This window comes from Mchenga conophoros, linkage group LG4, assembly GCF_057382185.1.
Source record: "Mchenga conophoros isolate Kocher_MC1m ecotype Shallow Benthic linkage group LG4, M_conophoros_male_GT1.1, whole genome shotgun sequence".
Lineage (NCBI taxonomy): Eukaryota > Metazoa > Chordata > Actinopteri > Cichliformes > Cichlidae > Mchenga > Mchenga conophoros.
In genome coordinates, this window is record NC_140529.1 from 39,317,796 (window position 1) to 39,333,239 (window position 15,444).

Below are 15,444 nucleotides of genomic sequence, written 5' to 3' on the forward strand. Positions count from 1 at the left end.
AGGAAAGGACGTTGCCTAATAATTATGCACACCTGATATAGGGTGTTGATGTCATTAGACCACACCCCTTCTCATTACAGAGATGCACATCACCTAATATGCTTCATTGGTAGTAGGCTTTCGAGCCTATACAGCTTGGAGTGAGACAACATGCGTGAAGAGGATGATGTGGACAAAATACTCATTTGCCTAATAATTCTGCACTCCCTGTATATTAAATATTTTAATATACAGATATACAATGAATAAGATTAACAAAATAAAAAGATTAAGAGTGACCAACAGCTGACTACCAGCTGACTCTGCTACGTCTTTGAAAAAAGTGTGTTTTTAAAAGTGATTTAAAGATTTCAGGTGTTGGGGCCGGACTAACACGGGGAGGCAGTTTATTCCATAATTCGAGCGAACGCTCAGTCTCGGTGTTTCAGTCTCGACATGGGGACAGCAAGGAGCAACTGGTCAGTTGATCTGAGAGACCTTTGTGGAGTGTATCGGTGTCGAAGGTCTGACAGGTAAGAAGGAGCCAGGTCATTTAAAACTTCAAAAGCAAACAATAAAATTTTGTAAAGAAAATGGACAAACAGCCAGTGTAAGGAGGCAGGAGCAGGGCTAAAGTGCTCACGTCAGCAGGCGAGCAGCAGCATTCTGGACACGCGATAGTGAAGCCTGATCAGTACCAACATGAAGTGCATTACAATAATCCAGGCGAGTGGTCACAGATGCATGTAAAAGGTTTGACTTCAGAGAGCTGCCTCAGCTGAAAAAAGCTTTTTCTCACCACTGTATTTACCCGTTTGTCCATTTCAAGAGCTGTGTCCATTTTTACTCCGAGGTTGGTGACAATTGGTTTGACACAGGATGTAAGAGGACCCAGGTCAGATGGAGGGACACCAGGTCCACTCGGCCCAAATATAATGACCTCGGTCTTCTTTTCATTAAAATTTAAAACATTGAGAGCCAGCCATGCTCTGATATCCTTGAGACAGTCTAAAATAGGCCTGAGGGGGTCGTTGTGTTTCAGGGGGAGATAAATCACAAAAATGAAAAGAGACTTCATGCTTTTTAATAATATGGCCAAGGAGAAGTAAATAAATGCTCAAAAGAAGGGGCCCAAGGATGGATCCTTGAGGTACACCACATGGGAGGGGGGCGGAAGATGGGGGGCCGAGTGATTGTCGGGTTTTTCTCTGTACGTATTATTGTCGGGTCTACCTTACAATATAAAGCACTGTTACGCCCCTAGTCTAGGCGGGCAGGGACGCACACAAGGTTGGAGGAGAGAGAGACAAATCCCCGCCCTGGTTCCCAAGCCAAACATCCAAACCAGTTGTGAGTAAAAAAAAGGGATTTTATTTAAGGACAAGAAGCATAGCTCCAGGGTGAGCCCAGGCCAAAATAATAAACAAAACCAACTAAGTCCCACCAGAAAAGACTAACTAAACCCTAAGAAGGAAAAAAGAACAAACAAATGACAGAGCTATCCCTCGCTCCCTGACCAAGAAAACAGGAGAAAACAATTCCAAAAGAAAAGGCAGCTCACCCCTTCCGCTTCAGCCCACGAGTGCCTAAGCTCTCAGCTAAAGCACTAGGAGCGGCTTTTACAATTCACACTCCCACAAATACACAAGATAAACACAGGCTGGGAAAACCAGGGTCAGGACTGCGACGGCTGTCAGGCTACTCGCTCGTTCCACACTCTCTCTCTCTCTCTCTGGAGCTGTCAGAGCGGCTTTTTGAATGTGGTCACCTGTTCCATGGTCCAATCAGCTCACTACTCTTCATTAGGGGAGGGACCTGTAGAGAGTCTTAAGCACAGTAAAGAGACACAGAACAAACAGCCCACACAGTGTTCTTATGGCCACAGCCGTAACAAGCACCTTGAGGCGACTTTTGTTGTGATTTTGTGCTGCATAAATAAAAATGAATTGTTAAACTCCAGCATCTGTGTGAACTTTAAGCTGGTTCATGAGGGTCAAAGGTCGAACGCATTCTGAAAAGTTGGAAAGAGCTGAAATCTGACTGAAGGTTTCTGTATGTGTGTGTCTGTGTGTGTCTGTGTGTGCGTTGCTGTAACAGATTAACCGTCACTTCCTCTCGTGCCGTCGTGCTTCTGCTTTTTAAGAAATCCTGGACAGAGGAGATTCGTCACCGTCTGCAGGACAGAAGTTTGTGGACGCCTCAGAGCTTCAACTCACAGAGAGGAGAAAGACTGGAAACAACGTGGGCTGCTGGGAGAGGTGAAAACGCACAAACAGGATTTTTATTTCCAAATAAACAAATAGGAAATATCTAAAAGGGTGCAGCTGAAATGAGTCCTGTCCTGTTTGTCAGTGTCTGCTGTGTACACAGGGCTGAGCAGCCCACCCCGAACCACTGGACACCAGTGCCACTGGACACCAGTGACACTGGTGTCCAGTGGCACTGGTGTCCAGTGGCACTGGTCTGGCATCGAGGGCGTGGAAGACAGCAGTGATGAGACGGGGGGCTGTTTCCTGGTTCCAGGTTGGCAGAGTCTTTGTAAACACGCTGTTCAGATATGTTGACATGAACATTTGCACAGACACAGAGAGGAATGGTCACATGATCACACGATCTACTGCTCGGACGCTGCAGGATTGTAGGAATGAGAGGAAGAAGAGGCGAGGACAGAGCCGGCGTGGCTATGGAGCTGTAACCAGCACAGAGCTGGTCCTGAGGATCAGCATCGATCTCCGAGCCTTCGTTCTGTTCGCACGGCTGCCCAGGAACAGCACGTCCTTCTGCTTCCTGCGCTCTGAAACAAACAGCAGCACGGATATTTCTGAACACCGAGCGTCACGTCCAGCTTCCTCTCATGGCGGGGCTGCTGCGACGTCATTGGTCAGAGATTCTCCCGGGATCGTTTTGTTAAACATAACAAACCGTAAATCAGAGCCGGCCTTTCCTCCCTGTGGGTCTGAAGGAAAAGCAGACCCACAGGGAGCGAGTTACTCTGAGGCCCAACAGTGCGGCTTAGCCAGGTTAACCGGCTGCAGGTGAGCCTCAGGTCACCTGTTACACCTGAGAGCTGCTCACCAATCATCGTCAGCTCCTCTGTGTGAACAGAAACATTAAATGGTAAATGGCCTGTATTTGTATAGCGCTTTACTAGACCCTAAGGACCCCAAAACGCTTTACATGTCCAGTCATCCACACACTGGTGATGGCAGCTACAGTGTAGCCAGAGGCGAGGCTGCCGGACACTGGCGCCACCGGGCCCTCTGACCACCACCAGTAGGCAACGGGTGAAGTGTCTTGCCCAAGGACACAACGACCGAGACTGTCCGAGCCGGGGCTCGAACCAGCAACCTTCCAATTACAAGGCGAACTCCCAACTCTTGAGCCACAATCGCCTGTGCAGCATTAAATTAAAATTAAAGCAACAAACACACACCTGCTCACTGCCAGTACTGAGCACGCAACAACATGAGCCATGCTTACCTGTACACATGTACACCTGCATGCAGGTATTACCATGGAAACAGAGCTGTTTGACAGCAGTGTCTTACAGTCTCAGTAAGTCATCAGGCAGAGATGGCCAAAGCACAGACTTTGTGTACTGAAGCAGACATACAGATACCTGGCTTATAATACTCCAGTAAAACTTTAAGTACTGAAGTAACTTTTTACTCAAGTAAAAGTGAAAAAGTACCAGTTCTGAAATGTACTCGCAGTAAGGAAGTAAAAGCAGCTCCCTGAAGAACAATTCTACTTAGCATGTTTGTACAAAGGAACCTGGTGCTGCAGTAATATAATCATCAAAGCATCTGAGTATATGAGAATAGTAATGTTATTCAAATGTACTCAGCTTGAACCTGTTCTGCAGCACACCTGCAGGGACGCAGAAATAAATGTGCTGTCAGCACACGGCAGAGGGGGACTTTACCTCCACACCTGAACAGGAGCATGAGTCTGGGGTCAGCAGGTGGAGGAAGACTGAGATGTGTGGAGTGTCTCAGTGTGGGGAAGACATGACAGCTCACGTGAACTTCTAATGTGATCAGCTGACCTGCTGCTCTTTGTGGATTACACACCTGGATTCATCCAGATGTCAGCAGATGTTTCACAGCTGATCCTCCACACTGATACTACTCTGTTTATGTTAGACAGCCACTGTGCAGCAGTCACACTGTTCATCCTGCACTAACCTGCAGCCTTTAAATAACAGTCAGTCTGCAGGTTTCATCACTCTGACCAAACCTGACTGAACCAGCAGCAGAAGATCAAACTACGCTTCATGTTTGATAAACTCTTTTTCTCTCCTGCACTCCTTATTGTGTCGTACATGTCATTGTCTTTCTTTATGCCACCTGTTCTGACCGGTCTCCCCGATGTGGCGTCTGTGTAATGTACGGGCGGAAGAGGTCCTATTTCTCTGGCTGTTACGTCCTGCACAGCTCTCTCTCTCAGTGCACTCAGAGACCAGTTTACCATCAAATCTGTTTTCTGCATTATTCTCTGCTGCTGTGTTCAGTGCTGTCGGCCTCTGACAGCAAAGCCTCATCTCTGCTGTTCACACTGAACACACTGAATTTTAAGCTTATCTGCTATAAAAAGCCTTCATGTGTTTCTGCTTTAGCCTCAGTGACTTTGACACAAAGGCCTCTGCTGTGATGCTCACACCTCTGATCAAGTCTCACAGTGTCAGCTTGGTTTTATACACAGACACAAAATATGGAGATGAACTGATAACTGATCAGAATTAGAATATTTCTGACTGACTGAGTGAAAACTGAATCTATTATAGACACCAGTGACGATACCCAGGCCTACCACACACACACACGCACACGCACACACACACACACACACACACACACACACACACACACTGGTTTTAGTTCAGTGTTAGTTCACACACATTGGTTAGATTTGGTGACCTGTAATAACCGTGGACAAGAAGTCAGCAGCTCGGTGAGGGGAGGAGTCAAAAACACACGTGGACCCTCAGTACCTAAAACCTTTTTGAAACATGAGTGAGTGACAGGTGGGAGCGGACGACAGGAAACACCCACGCGATGATTCAGGTAAACATCGTCACGTGGGCAGAAGGTGGGTTCAGGAAGTGTTACCTGTGAATAATCCTGAAACTCATCCCGGATTAGCGGGAACTTCTGTGCTCACATCCAAACTTCCCGCATTGACTCACGCTCTGTGAGGTCAGAGCGCGAGCCCCGCTGTGTCTGTGACGCAGCAGCACCGAAAAAGTTCCGTCAGATGTGACGGAATGACCGGAAAACCCCGCGCGGAAGCATAAAACCGAGAAAGCGGCTGGAATGAAAGTTCAGAGAGAGTCCGAGGAGCTGCACGGCAGACACGCACCGAAACAGGGACACCCACGGACCCGCAGACATGAACGCGTTCACAGGTAAGAGCATGCGCCGTGACGCAGGAGGGGCCGCTAAACTCTGCAGAAATACGCACGGAGCTTGGTAGAAGAGTCGGGTCACTTTAAAAAAGTGAGCTCCAGAGCCTCACTTGAGCCTCACCTGAGCCCCAGTCCGGCTCAGGTGAGGCTCAGGTGACGGGGGCGGACGGGGGTCTGTATGGAGGGTCATTAGTGCCAAACAAGTTAGAAGGAGCTGGAGGAAGTGCAGTCCTGAGAATCACACCTGCAGACACTGTATGTGTGTGCGCACAGGTGTGATCTTGGTGTGACGGTGGATCACAGGACCGCTTTAAATATTCGGATAGCTCGCAAAGTTTTCACGTGTCATGCAGCTGAGACACGGAACCAGCAGAGGGCGTGAAGGCCCTGCGCCTGTTTATGTGAGTGACAGTATAAGTAGGCCTACCTGCATCAGTACCTTCAGCCGCTCCGCTGACTCTGTCCTCCTCCGGGTTGTTCTGGTCCAGCTCAGAGGTCCGGGCTGCTGAAGGTTCAGGAATAGTTGAAGCAGAACCACCGTCAGGCTTGCAGATTAAAATAAAACATAATCGGTGTGTTCAGAGTCCCTGAAGCTGTTTTCATAGGAATCCAGGAAACTGTGAAAAAGTTTGTTTATAAGCTTTAATCAATAACTCCCCAAAAGTTCATTGATGATTGATCATCAGAGTGTGAGGGTGCAGAGGCAGAAACAAATGAGTAAACATCATAGTTCTGGCTGTCAGCCGCTTTTTAAGATTTTAATGATTAATTAGCTCTTAATGAATAATTAATGATTAATTAATGCTTTATTAACATCGTCACATCTGATTGGACCACAGTTTTTTCTTTCTGTGCTTGGTATCAGAGATTATCTTGTGGTGCTGTTGGCTCTTCTCAGGGGTCACTCTCTTTGTTTTTCCAGTTGTTGCCCTGCTGCACTGCTGCCTGTTAGCAGCGCTGGTTCAATCGGCTCCCGTCAGCTCGCCGTCCAACCCGTCGCAGACGTTCAAAGAGGCGGTCGAGCGAGTGATGAGGCTGGTGGAGAAAATCCGGAAAGACGTCCGCTCCGTGCACGGCAGCATCATCAACATTGACGTACGCACATGCCCATCTATATCACGGCGCAGCCGGACCACCGTGTGCTGTCACGCTTTGCAAAAGCTGCAGTAAACTGCAGTGCCAGCAGGGGGCGATATGTTATTACTAGCCAACATTGTTAACACATTTACTTGGAAGGCGTGTTAGCCATCAATCCTGGAATAGAAGAAATCTGGAACATACGTCATAGCTTCCTTGGTCACTAGCGGCTCCCCCACCCCCTGGTGGAACTGCAGCTTACTGCAGCTTCTGCATGCTTGTCCACTTCAGGTTTGTGAAGCATGACCGCACACAATGGGCAGGTGTGTCTTTTAAACGGTTTGCCGTGGTACTGGGTTCAACTTGCTGCTCCTTCTTCTTCTTGAGCTAATAGATGTTTACTGTCCTCCTCAGGGTTTTACCCTCGACCCCTCCAGTCAGACCGGAGAGCTGGAGATGAAGAGGATAAACCTGGGAATCCCTGACCCCCCCGTCCTCAAAGAGCTGTCCGAACAGTTCACAGCGGTCAGTCTCCAGCTCGGGTGGTGCCGTGGGTGGTATTGGGGAGTTCTTTGGTTCCTTTGGGCTCATTAATGGTTTCAGTTGGTCCTTGAATGCAATTGGGAGGGTTTAGTGATGTCATAGAGGGCTCTGGGAGTGCATGTGCTTTGGTCATGGGGCAGGTTCGGGAGGCTATTGACAGTTTTTTGGTTCCTTTACTGCCCATTAAAGAATTACTGAATCGCTCCAGGTGTTTGTGTAGTGGCCGAGTCTGTTCTGGTGATGTAATGTGATGGGTTTGTGTTTCCCTGCAGGACATGTGTGTGAGCCGTATGCTGGCGGGCGGGCGGCTGTACCAGGGGCTGCTGGTAGATTTGTCTCGCAGACTGGGGGGACTGGAGGCCCTGAGTGCTGAACTGAGAGACCTGGTGACCCACATCAACCAGGTAACACACACACCGGCTGAGAGCGTGCACTTCCTGTTGTCTGCAGTTGAAACCCTTCACAGTGGAACGTGTCCACTTTCTTGCCACCCTATGACATCACTTCCTCAGAACTTGTGCTTGTTTTGAAACAGGAAGTTCTCGGCTTTATTCAAGTTGTTGGGTCTTTGCTGTGTGTTTCAGATGAAGGACGCGGCTCAGCTGAGCAGTGACTCTTTGGATCAGAGCAGCCTGGACTTGACTTTGAATCTCCATGGCAACTACGATGTCCAGGTGGCAGCCCACCTGACGCTGTGCCAGCTGCTCGAGTTCTGTCACGACCTGATCCGCAGCCTCAGAAACATGGCCGAAACACAGATGGCTCGTGGGACGCGCTAAGCCCCGCCCACTGCAGGATCAGAGCTGCTAGCACGATTCAGGGGAGAAACTTTATCGATCGTGGAGTTGTTGACACTGTTTGTCTCATCATCATCACCTCCTGACGAGCGCCCGCCTCCGTGATGCAGCGGGACTAAAGACTGATAGATGACACACAGGAAGTTTATCCCTCGTCTTCAGCAGCTTCAGGATCAGCCAACACGTTTTATTGTGAAGGCGGCCTGTTGGAGCTCCGTTTCCTGCTTTGTGTGTCGCAGCACGTCGAAGCGCTCTATCGTCCCGGGATCAGCTGGGAACACACAGCAGGAATGTGATGAATGTGTGCCCGATCATACTGGTGCAGAAGAAGAAGAAGGAGCTGGCTGCAGGTCCAGACCTGCTTCACGCCCGAGGTTATTCTCACCTGCAGACGCTGGAGAAGGAAAAAACAGCGTCATCATCTGAACCCGAACTCCACAGCCGATCGACTTCTGTCCCGTTTCAGTTCTAATCAGCTTCAGTGAAACATCTGGAGCGTTCACCACAAACTCTCAGGGCCATTTTTTACTGTTCACTGTACAGAAAACAATCAAATCAAGTTTGAAACGTGTCTTAATGAGGTCACTTCCTGCTGTTATTACTTTAGAGTAAAAGCTCCTTCAGTTGAACCTGATGGTACAGCTTTTATTTTGAAGCCGCAGCAGGAAATGACCTGGCAAGAGAAAGTCATAATGTTGTCACGTTTTTATTCATAAATATTTATTATTTTTTATTTAATTGTTTTTAAAAAGCAATATCTTGTTCTTTGTGTTTATTTATAATATTTTTATTTATTGATTATATTTATTGACTATTTATTGCTTTTTTTTTAACTTCCTGTTTGTGTTGTCAGTGTTAAATCTGCAAAATGTTTTCAAGGACATTTTTTATCCTGCTGATTTTTGTGATTCGCTTCATTTCTTGACGCTTTCGTTTTTACTCATTGACGTTTGTTTGTTTTTATTGTTTATGTTTGAGAACTAAAAATAATATTCCTACCTGCTGATCTCTGTCGCCACGTTAGAGATCAGCAGGTATGATGTCAGTTCTGCAGAAAATAGCATCAACATTCCTCAGAGCTCCGTGGGGAGAGGAGGAGGGTCTGAAGTCCCGGATGAGCATCAATAATAAATAATAAATATTGTTACACAAAACTTTATTCTTTAGTTTTCTTTTGAATGTTGAATTCAGTTTTTTATATTAATAAGTGATTGTTTTGATCTTTGGTCTTTGACCCTGCAGCGAGTCTGCAGCTGAGAGAATAAAGACTCCGAGTTTCCTCTCATTCGTTCATGTGCAGCTTGTTCCTGAAAGCAGGAAATGAAGCTCCAGCTGCTCAGACTGAACATCCATGTGATCATGTGATCATGCATGCACGCTTTCAGTTCAATGCAATTTTATTCATACAGCATCAAATCACAACAACAGTTGCCCCAAGGTGCTTTATATTGTAAGGCAGATCCTACAATAACGCATACAAAGAAAACACAACAAAACAAATGAGCAAGAACTTTTGTGACAGTGGGAAGGAAAAACTCCCTTTGAACAGAAAAAACCTCCACAATCAGAGATTAATTATAACTAATGATTCAGTGCAGAGAGGTCAATTAACACTCATTGCATCATGGGAATCCTCAAGCAGCCTACGTCTATTGCAGCATAACTAAGGGAGGATTCAGGGTCACCTGGTCCAGCCCTAACTATATGCTTTAGCAAAAAGGAAAGTTTGAAGCCTAATCTTGAAAGTAGAGATAGTGTCTGTCTCCTGAATCCAAACTGGAAGCTGGTTCCACAGAAGAGGGGCCTGAAAACTGAAGGCTCTTTATGTGCATTCACTCTTATCTGACTTCCAGGGATAGGAAGCCTTTATGTTTCCGTTTAAAGTGTCACAGCTCTGACATGTTTAGCCGCATGTTCTCCTTAAATTGCTGGCTGTTTGAGTGGTGTCCCAGAAACGATGTGGGCTTCATAGATAATTGGCAAACCTTCTGGAGGAAACCTGGTCTTGTTAGGAGAGACGGCATCCATCCCACTTTGGATGGAGCAGCTCTCATTTCTAGAAATATGGACAAATTTATTTAACCCCCCAAAATATGACTATCCAGAGTTGGGACCAGGAAGCAGAGTTGCAGTCTTACACGCCTCTCTGCAGCTTCTCTCCATAGAGACTGTGTCAGCTCCCAAACAGACAAAAAACAAACTAAAAACCAGCAACAAACAACTTAAACATAAACAATCACAAAGAAAGAACAATACAGTATCCACATCTGAACCAAAGAGTAAAACAGTGAAATGTGGATTATTAAATATTAGGTCTCTCTCCTCCAAGTCTCTGTTAGTACATGACTTAATAATTGATCAACAAATTGATTTACTCTGCCTTACAGAAACCTGGTTGCAGCAGGATGATTATGTTAGTTTAAATGAATCAACACCCCCGAGTCATTCTAACTACCAGAAACCTCGAAGCACAGGCCGAGGGGGAGGTGTGGCAGCAATTTTTCACACCAGCCTATTAATCAACCAAAGACCCAGACAGACTTTTAATTCATTTGAAAGCCTGATGCTTAGCCTCGTCCACCCCAGCTGTAAACTCAGAAACCAGTCTTACTTGTTATCATCTATCGTCCACCTGGGCCTTACACAGAGTTTCTGTCTGATTTCTCAGACTTTATATCTAATTTAGTTCTGAGCTCAGATAAAATAATTATTGTGGGTGATTTTAACATCCATGTAGATGCTAAAAATGACAGCCTCAACATGGCATTTAATCTGTTATTAGACTCAATTGGTTTCTCTCAAAATGTAAAAGAACCCACCCACCACTTTAATCACACTCTAGATCTTGTTTTAACATATGGCATAGAAACTGAACATTTAACAGTGTTTCCTGAAAACCCTCTCCTGTCTGATCATTTCCTGATAACATTTACATTTACAATAATTGATTACACAGCGGTGGAGAGTAGACTTTATCAAAGTAGATGTCTTTCTGAAAGCGCTGTAACTAAGTTTAAGAATATAATCCACCCACTGTTATCATCTTCAATGTCCTGTACCAACATAGAGCAGCTATCTGAACGCTACGCCAACAGAGGTCGATTATCTTGTTAATAATTTCACCTCCTCACTACGTACGACTCTGGATACTGTAGCTCCTTGAAAACTAAGGTCTCTAATCAGAAGTACCTGACTCCGTGGTATAATTCTCAAACACGTAGCCTAAAGCAGATGACTCATAATCTGGAGAGGAAATGGCGTGTCACAAATTTAGAGGATCATCATTTAGCCTGGAGAAATAGTTTGCTGCTTTATAAGAAAGCCCTTCGCAAAGCCAGAACATCTTACTATTCATCACTGATTGAAGAAAATAAGAACAACCCCAGGTTTCTCTTCAGCACTGTAGCCAGGCTGACAAACAGTCAGAGCTCTTTTGAGCCAACCATCCCTTTAACGTTAACTAGTAATGACTTCATGAACTTCTTCACAAATAAAATTTTAATCATTAGAGAAAAAATGACCAATAATCATCCCACAGATGTAATATTATCTACAGCTACTCTTAGTACCATTGATGTTAAGTTAGACTCTTTTTCTCCAATTGATCTTTCAAATTCAAATTCAAATTCAAATTTTATTTGTCACGTACACAGTCATACACAGTACGATATGTAGTGAAATGCTTGGACAACTGCTCGTGACCTAAAGAAAACAAAAAAGGAAAAGGCTATGAATAAGATAGGAAATAAATATGAAAAATTAAAAAGGGTAAATTTAACTAGGAAGGAATAAAATATAAATTAAGGTTAAAAATGAAATACCTGTACAACACAAATTAGAATGAAGGGTAAATTTAACTGGGAAGAATAAGATAAAATATATAAATTAAAGTTGAAAATAAAATAACTGTACAACAAAATACACAATATAGAACTATATAAGAATGTATGAAGAAATATAAATATAAATAAATATATACACAATAACAGCAGCTGTACAAGTATTAACCGGAAATGAAGAATATAGTGACCAGTGTTGTGCAAAAACAAAGTCCAGAAAGTCCAGTGTGTGTGTAAGAACCATATGTGTGGGTCAGTACTGTGTGGTGGTGTGATTGAGAGACCGTATCGCCTGCGGGAAGAAGCTCCTCCTCAGTCTCTCTGTGTTGGTCTTCAGGGAGCGGAATCGCTTTCCTGACCTCAACAGAGAGAACAGTCTGTTGTTGGGATGGCTGAGGTCCTTCACCATCTTCCTGGCCTTGGTCCAGCACCGCCTGCTGTAGATTGAGTGCAGGTCAGGGAGCTCGGAGCGGATGGTGCGCTCAGCTGACCGCACAACCCTCTGTAGAGCTCGTCTGTCCTGCATGGTGCTGTTCCCGAACCAGGTTAAGATGTTTCCCGTCAGGATGCTCTCTATGGTGCACGAGTAAAAGTTCCTGAGCACCTTGGAGGGCAGTTGGAAGTCTCTCAAGCGTCTGAGGTGGTAGAGACGCTGTCGGGCCTTTTTCACCACGGTGTTGATGTGACAGGACCATGACAGGTCCTGCGTGATGTGAACTCCGAGGTATTTGAAGCTGTCCACTCTCTCCACTGGGCACTCGTTGATGACGGGGGTCTGGTAGTTCCTCTCCTGCTTAGTGCTGAAGTCCACTATCAGCTCCTTTGTCTTACTGACGTTTAGAAGGAGGTTGTTCCTCTGGCACCAGTTCTCCAGATTCCTAATCTCCTTCAGGTAGGCCGTCTCGTTGTTATCAGAGATCAGGCCCACCACGACGGTGTCGTCAGCAAACTTGATGATGGTGGTGGAGCTGGTAGTGGCCACGCAGTCATATGTGTACAAAGAGTACAGCAGGGGGCTCAGAACACACCCCTGGGGGGCTCCAGTGCTGAGAGTGGTGGAGGCTGAGACATGTCCGCCCATCCTTACTGCCTGTGGTCTGCCAGTTAGGAAGTTGGAGATCCACTGACACATAGATGAGCTGAGTCCCAGATGCTCCAGCTTGGTGGTGAGTGTGGAGGGAATTATGGTGTTAAATGCAGAGCTGTAGTCTATGAAGAGCATTTTAACATAATTCCCCCTTCTAGTGTCCAAGTGAGTGAGTGATGTGTGGAGGAGATGAGAGATGGCATCGTCTGTGGAACGATTTGGACGGTAAGCGAACTGTAGTGGGTCCAGTGTGTCTGGTAGTGAAGAAATGATGAAGTCTCTGACCAGGCGTTCAAAGCACTTCATCACTACTGAGGTGAGGGCTACAGGGCGATAGTCGATGAGTCATTCAGGCCCCTCTTCTGTGGAACCAGCTTCCAGTTTGGATTCAGGAGACAGACACTATCTCTACTTTCAAGATTAGGCTTCAAACTTTCCTTTTTGCTAAAGCATATAGTTAGGGCTGGACCAGGTGACCCTGAATCCTCCCTTAGTTATGCTGCAATAGACGTAGGCTGCCGGGCATTCCCATGATGCATTGAGTTTTTCCTTTCCAGTCACCTTTCTCACTCACTATGTGTTAACAGACCTCTCTGCATTGAATCATATCTGTTATTAACTCATTCAATGCCAGCCATTGGCAGTGAATGAGTTAAACCCATTGACTCATTCACTGCCATTGACGGCTATAGACGTCAATGGCAGTGAATGAGTCAACCTCTGTCTCTCTTCCACAGCATGTCTTTATCCTGTCTTCCTTCTCTCACACCAACCAATCACAGCAGATGGCCCCGCCCCTCCCTGAGCCTGGTTCTGCTGGAGGTTTCTTCCTGTTAAAAGGGAGTTTTTCCTTCCCACTGTTGCCAAAGTGCTTTCTTATAGGGGGTCATATGATTGTTGGGTTTTTCTCTGTATCTATGAAGTGCCTTGAGGCGACTTTTGTTGTGATTTGGCGCTATATAAATAAAATTGAATTGAATTGAATAAACTCGGCCGTCTGCTCCTTGCTATCTAAAATATATCAGGACACTGGAGTAAACTCTCGACCGTCTCACACTTCTGCTTAATCAGTTTTTTGTTTGACGTTTATTCAGCTGTGTGAAAACCACCCGGGAGATAAATAAAGTTTTATTTTATCTAATATAATCTAATCTAATAACTTTAATCTCAGCCAAACCAATTTACTCACAAACAAATAAAACACTGAAAAAAGCCAAACAACATCATTTTAATGTTGTCTAAGTGACTTATATATTACGTTTAACCTGAGTAGCGCTGTGAAAGTCCGCGCTGTGCCAATGATGATGTGCCGGGAGTTGTGCCGTTCTCTGCGGCTTCAGTGACCCTCGAGCTGCCGGCTAGCTATCGAGCTGGTGGGTAACAGACGTCTCCGAAAACGTCGGAGCACTTTTGCAAATGTGCGACATCTTGATAAACCGAGCAGATATTTGATGTTTACACAGCTACTTTCTGCCTGAAAATATGTTAAAAGTTTATTTTGTGACCCAGAAAGATTAATAAGAGTAATTTTAAAACTTAGTAGCGGCCGCCATTGCCGGAAACTGGAGTTTTGCTGGGCCGCGCTATGAATTCTGGGATATGGTGGGCCACGAAGGACACACCCGACGCATCCTTCAAATTCGGGGAAAAGGAGGACGCATTTGTTGGCTGCATTCACAGGAGTCTACGAATTTGGACAGCCTTTGGCGCGTCGCTATGACGTAATTGTCTACAAATGCGGCCTCACGAGGATGCAGCCCATGAATTTGGACACGACCACTCACCCACTCACCGCGTCCCTCCTGGCTCACAGCTTCTTCTTCTTCTTGGTTGGCAACCAATGTTAAGGTGCATTACCAACCCCTGGCTTACAGCTCAGTGGACATTTAGATGAGAAAATATATATTTGACACATTTAAGGAAAATACTAATAAAATTAAATAAAAATAAATAAATAAATGTACCCCTTAGAATTTTTTTGCTCTTTTTTTCTCTATAAAATTGTTGTTTTCTTTTAGAATCACTCATCTTAGGAGTAGGATTTACATTAACATTGAAACAAATTAAGTTTGAGTTAAAATGTACATTTTTTGCAATCTCTGGTCAACTGACTCAGTGACTGAAATGACTCAAGAAACCGATTCACTTTGGTGAGTGACATTAAAACTCGATTCAGTAAAAAGAATTGAATTTACCATCACTATTCTGGGCGTTCCTGGAAGCCACTGACTGCCGTGTGGTCCGACTGTGCTGCCCAGTGGCGGAGCTGGGCGGGCTTACTGGGCTTAAGCCCGGGGTCTTTTGGAGTGTAATTTTTTCATAGTTAGATGCCTGGCTGACAACTGTATAAAACAAAAACTACACACAATATTTGAAGCACACAGTGCACACTGTGGGAATTTACGACTGCGTGTAAATCCCCCCCTTATATTGGTATGATCCAGCACTAAGCGACTGAGCGAGGGGGCGGGTCAGCTGCTGCCTGCGAGCGCGCTGTTGGAGAAACGGAGCGAGGCAGACAGAGGAGAGCTTAAGTTTGACCAGTTACCAAAGCAAATCATTCGTGCTGTACAAATAATGTAAATATGACGGTGTATCATGAAAGATTGATGTCAAACTGATCACTTGACCCATATTACGTTACTCGTTCGTCAAGTGAATCAACAAATGGCGAAATGAAAAGCCGAACAACAACAATGCTGTTTCTTTAGAGAG

General features: G+C 45.4%; 1 protein-coding gene and 1 pseudogene across 1 annotated transcript; both read left to right on the plus strand.

The window, feature by feature from the left end:
* Positions 1–5,085: 5,085 nt before the first annotated feature.
* Positions 5,086–8,913, plus strand: LOC146576839 (uncharacterized). The gene is made up of 5 exons (XM_085272726.1): positions 5,086–5,386; positions 6,309–6,481; positions 6,878–6,988; positions 7,279–7,410; positions 7,591–8,913. Exons 1-5 carry the CDS (start codon positions 5,371–5,373, stop codon positions 7,783–7,785), a joined length of 627 nt encoding a protein of 208 aa, XP_085128852.1. The 5' UTR covers positions 5,086–5,370; the 3' UTR covers positions 7,786–8,913.
* Positions 8,914–9,808: 895 nt separating this feature from the next.
* Positions 9,809–14,762, plus strand: LOC146576840 (uncharacterized; annotated as a pseudogene).
* The last annotated feature ends 682 nt before the right edge of the window (positions 14,763–15,444 follow it).

Coding starts and splice junctions, on each gene's coding strand:
- LOC146576839 (XM_085272726.1), top strand. Junction 6,989..7,278: donor TGTCCGAACAGTTCACAGCG/GTCAGTCTCCAG, acceptor GTTTCCCTGCAG/GACATGTGTGTGAGCCGTAT. Junction 7,411..7,590: donor TGGTGACCCACATCAACCAG/GTAACACACACA, acceptor TGTGTGTTTCAG/ATGAAGGACGCGGCTCAGCT.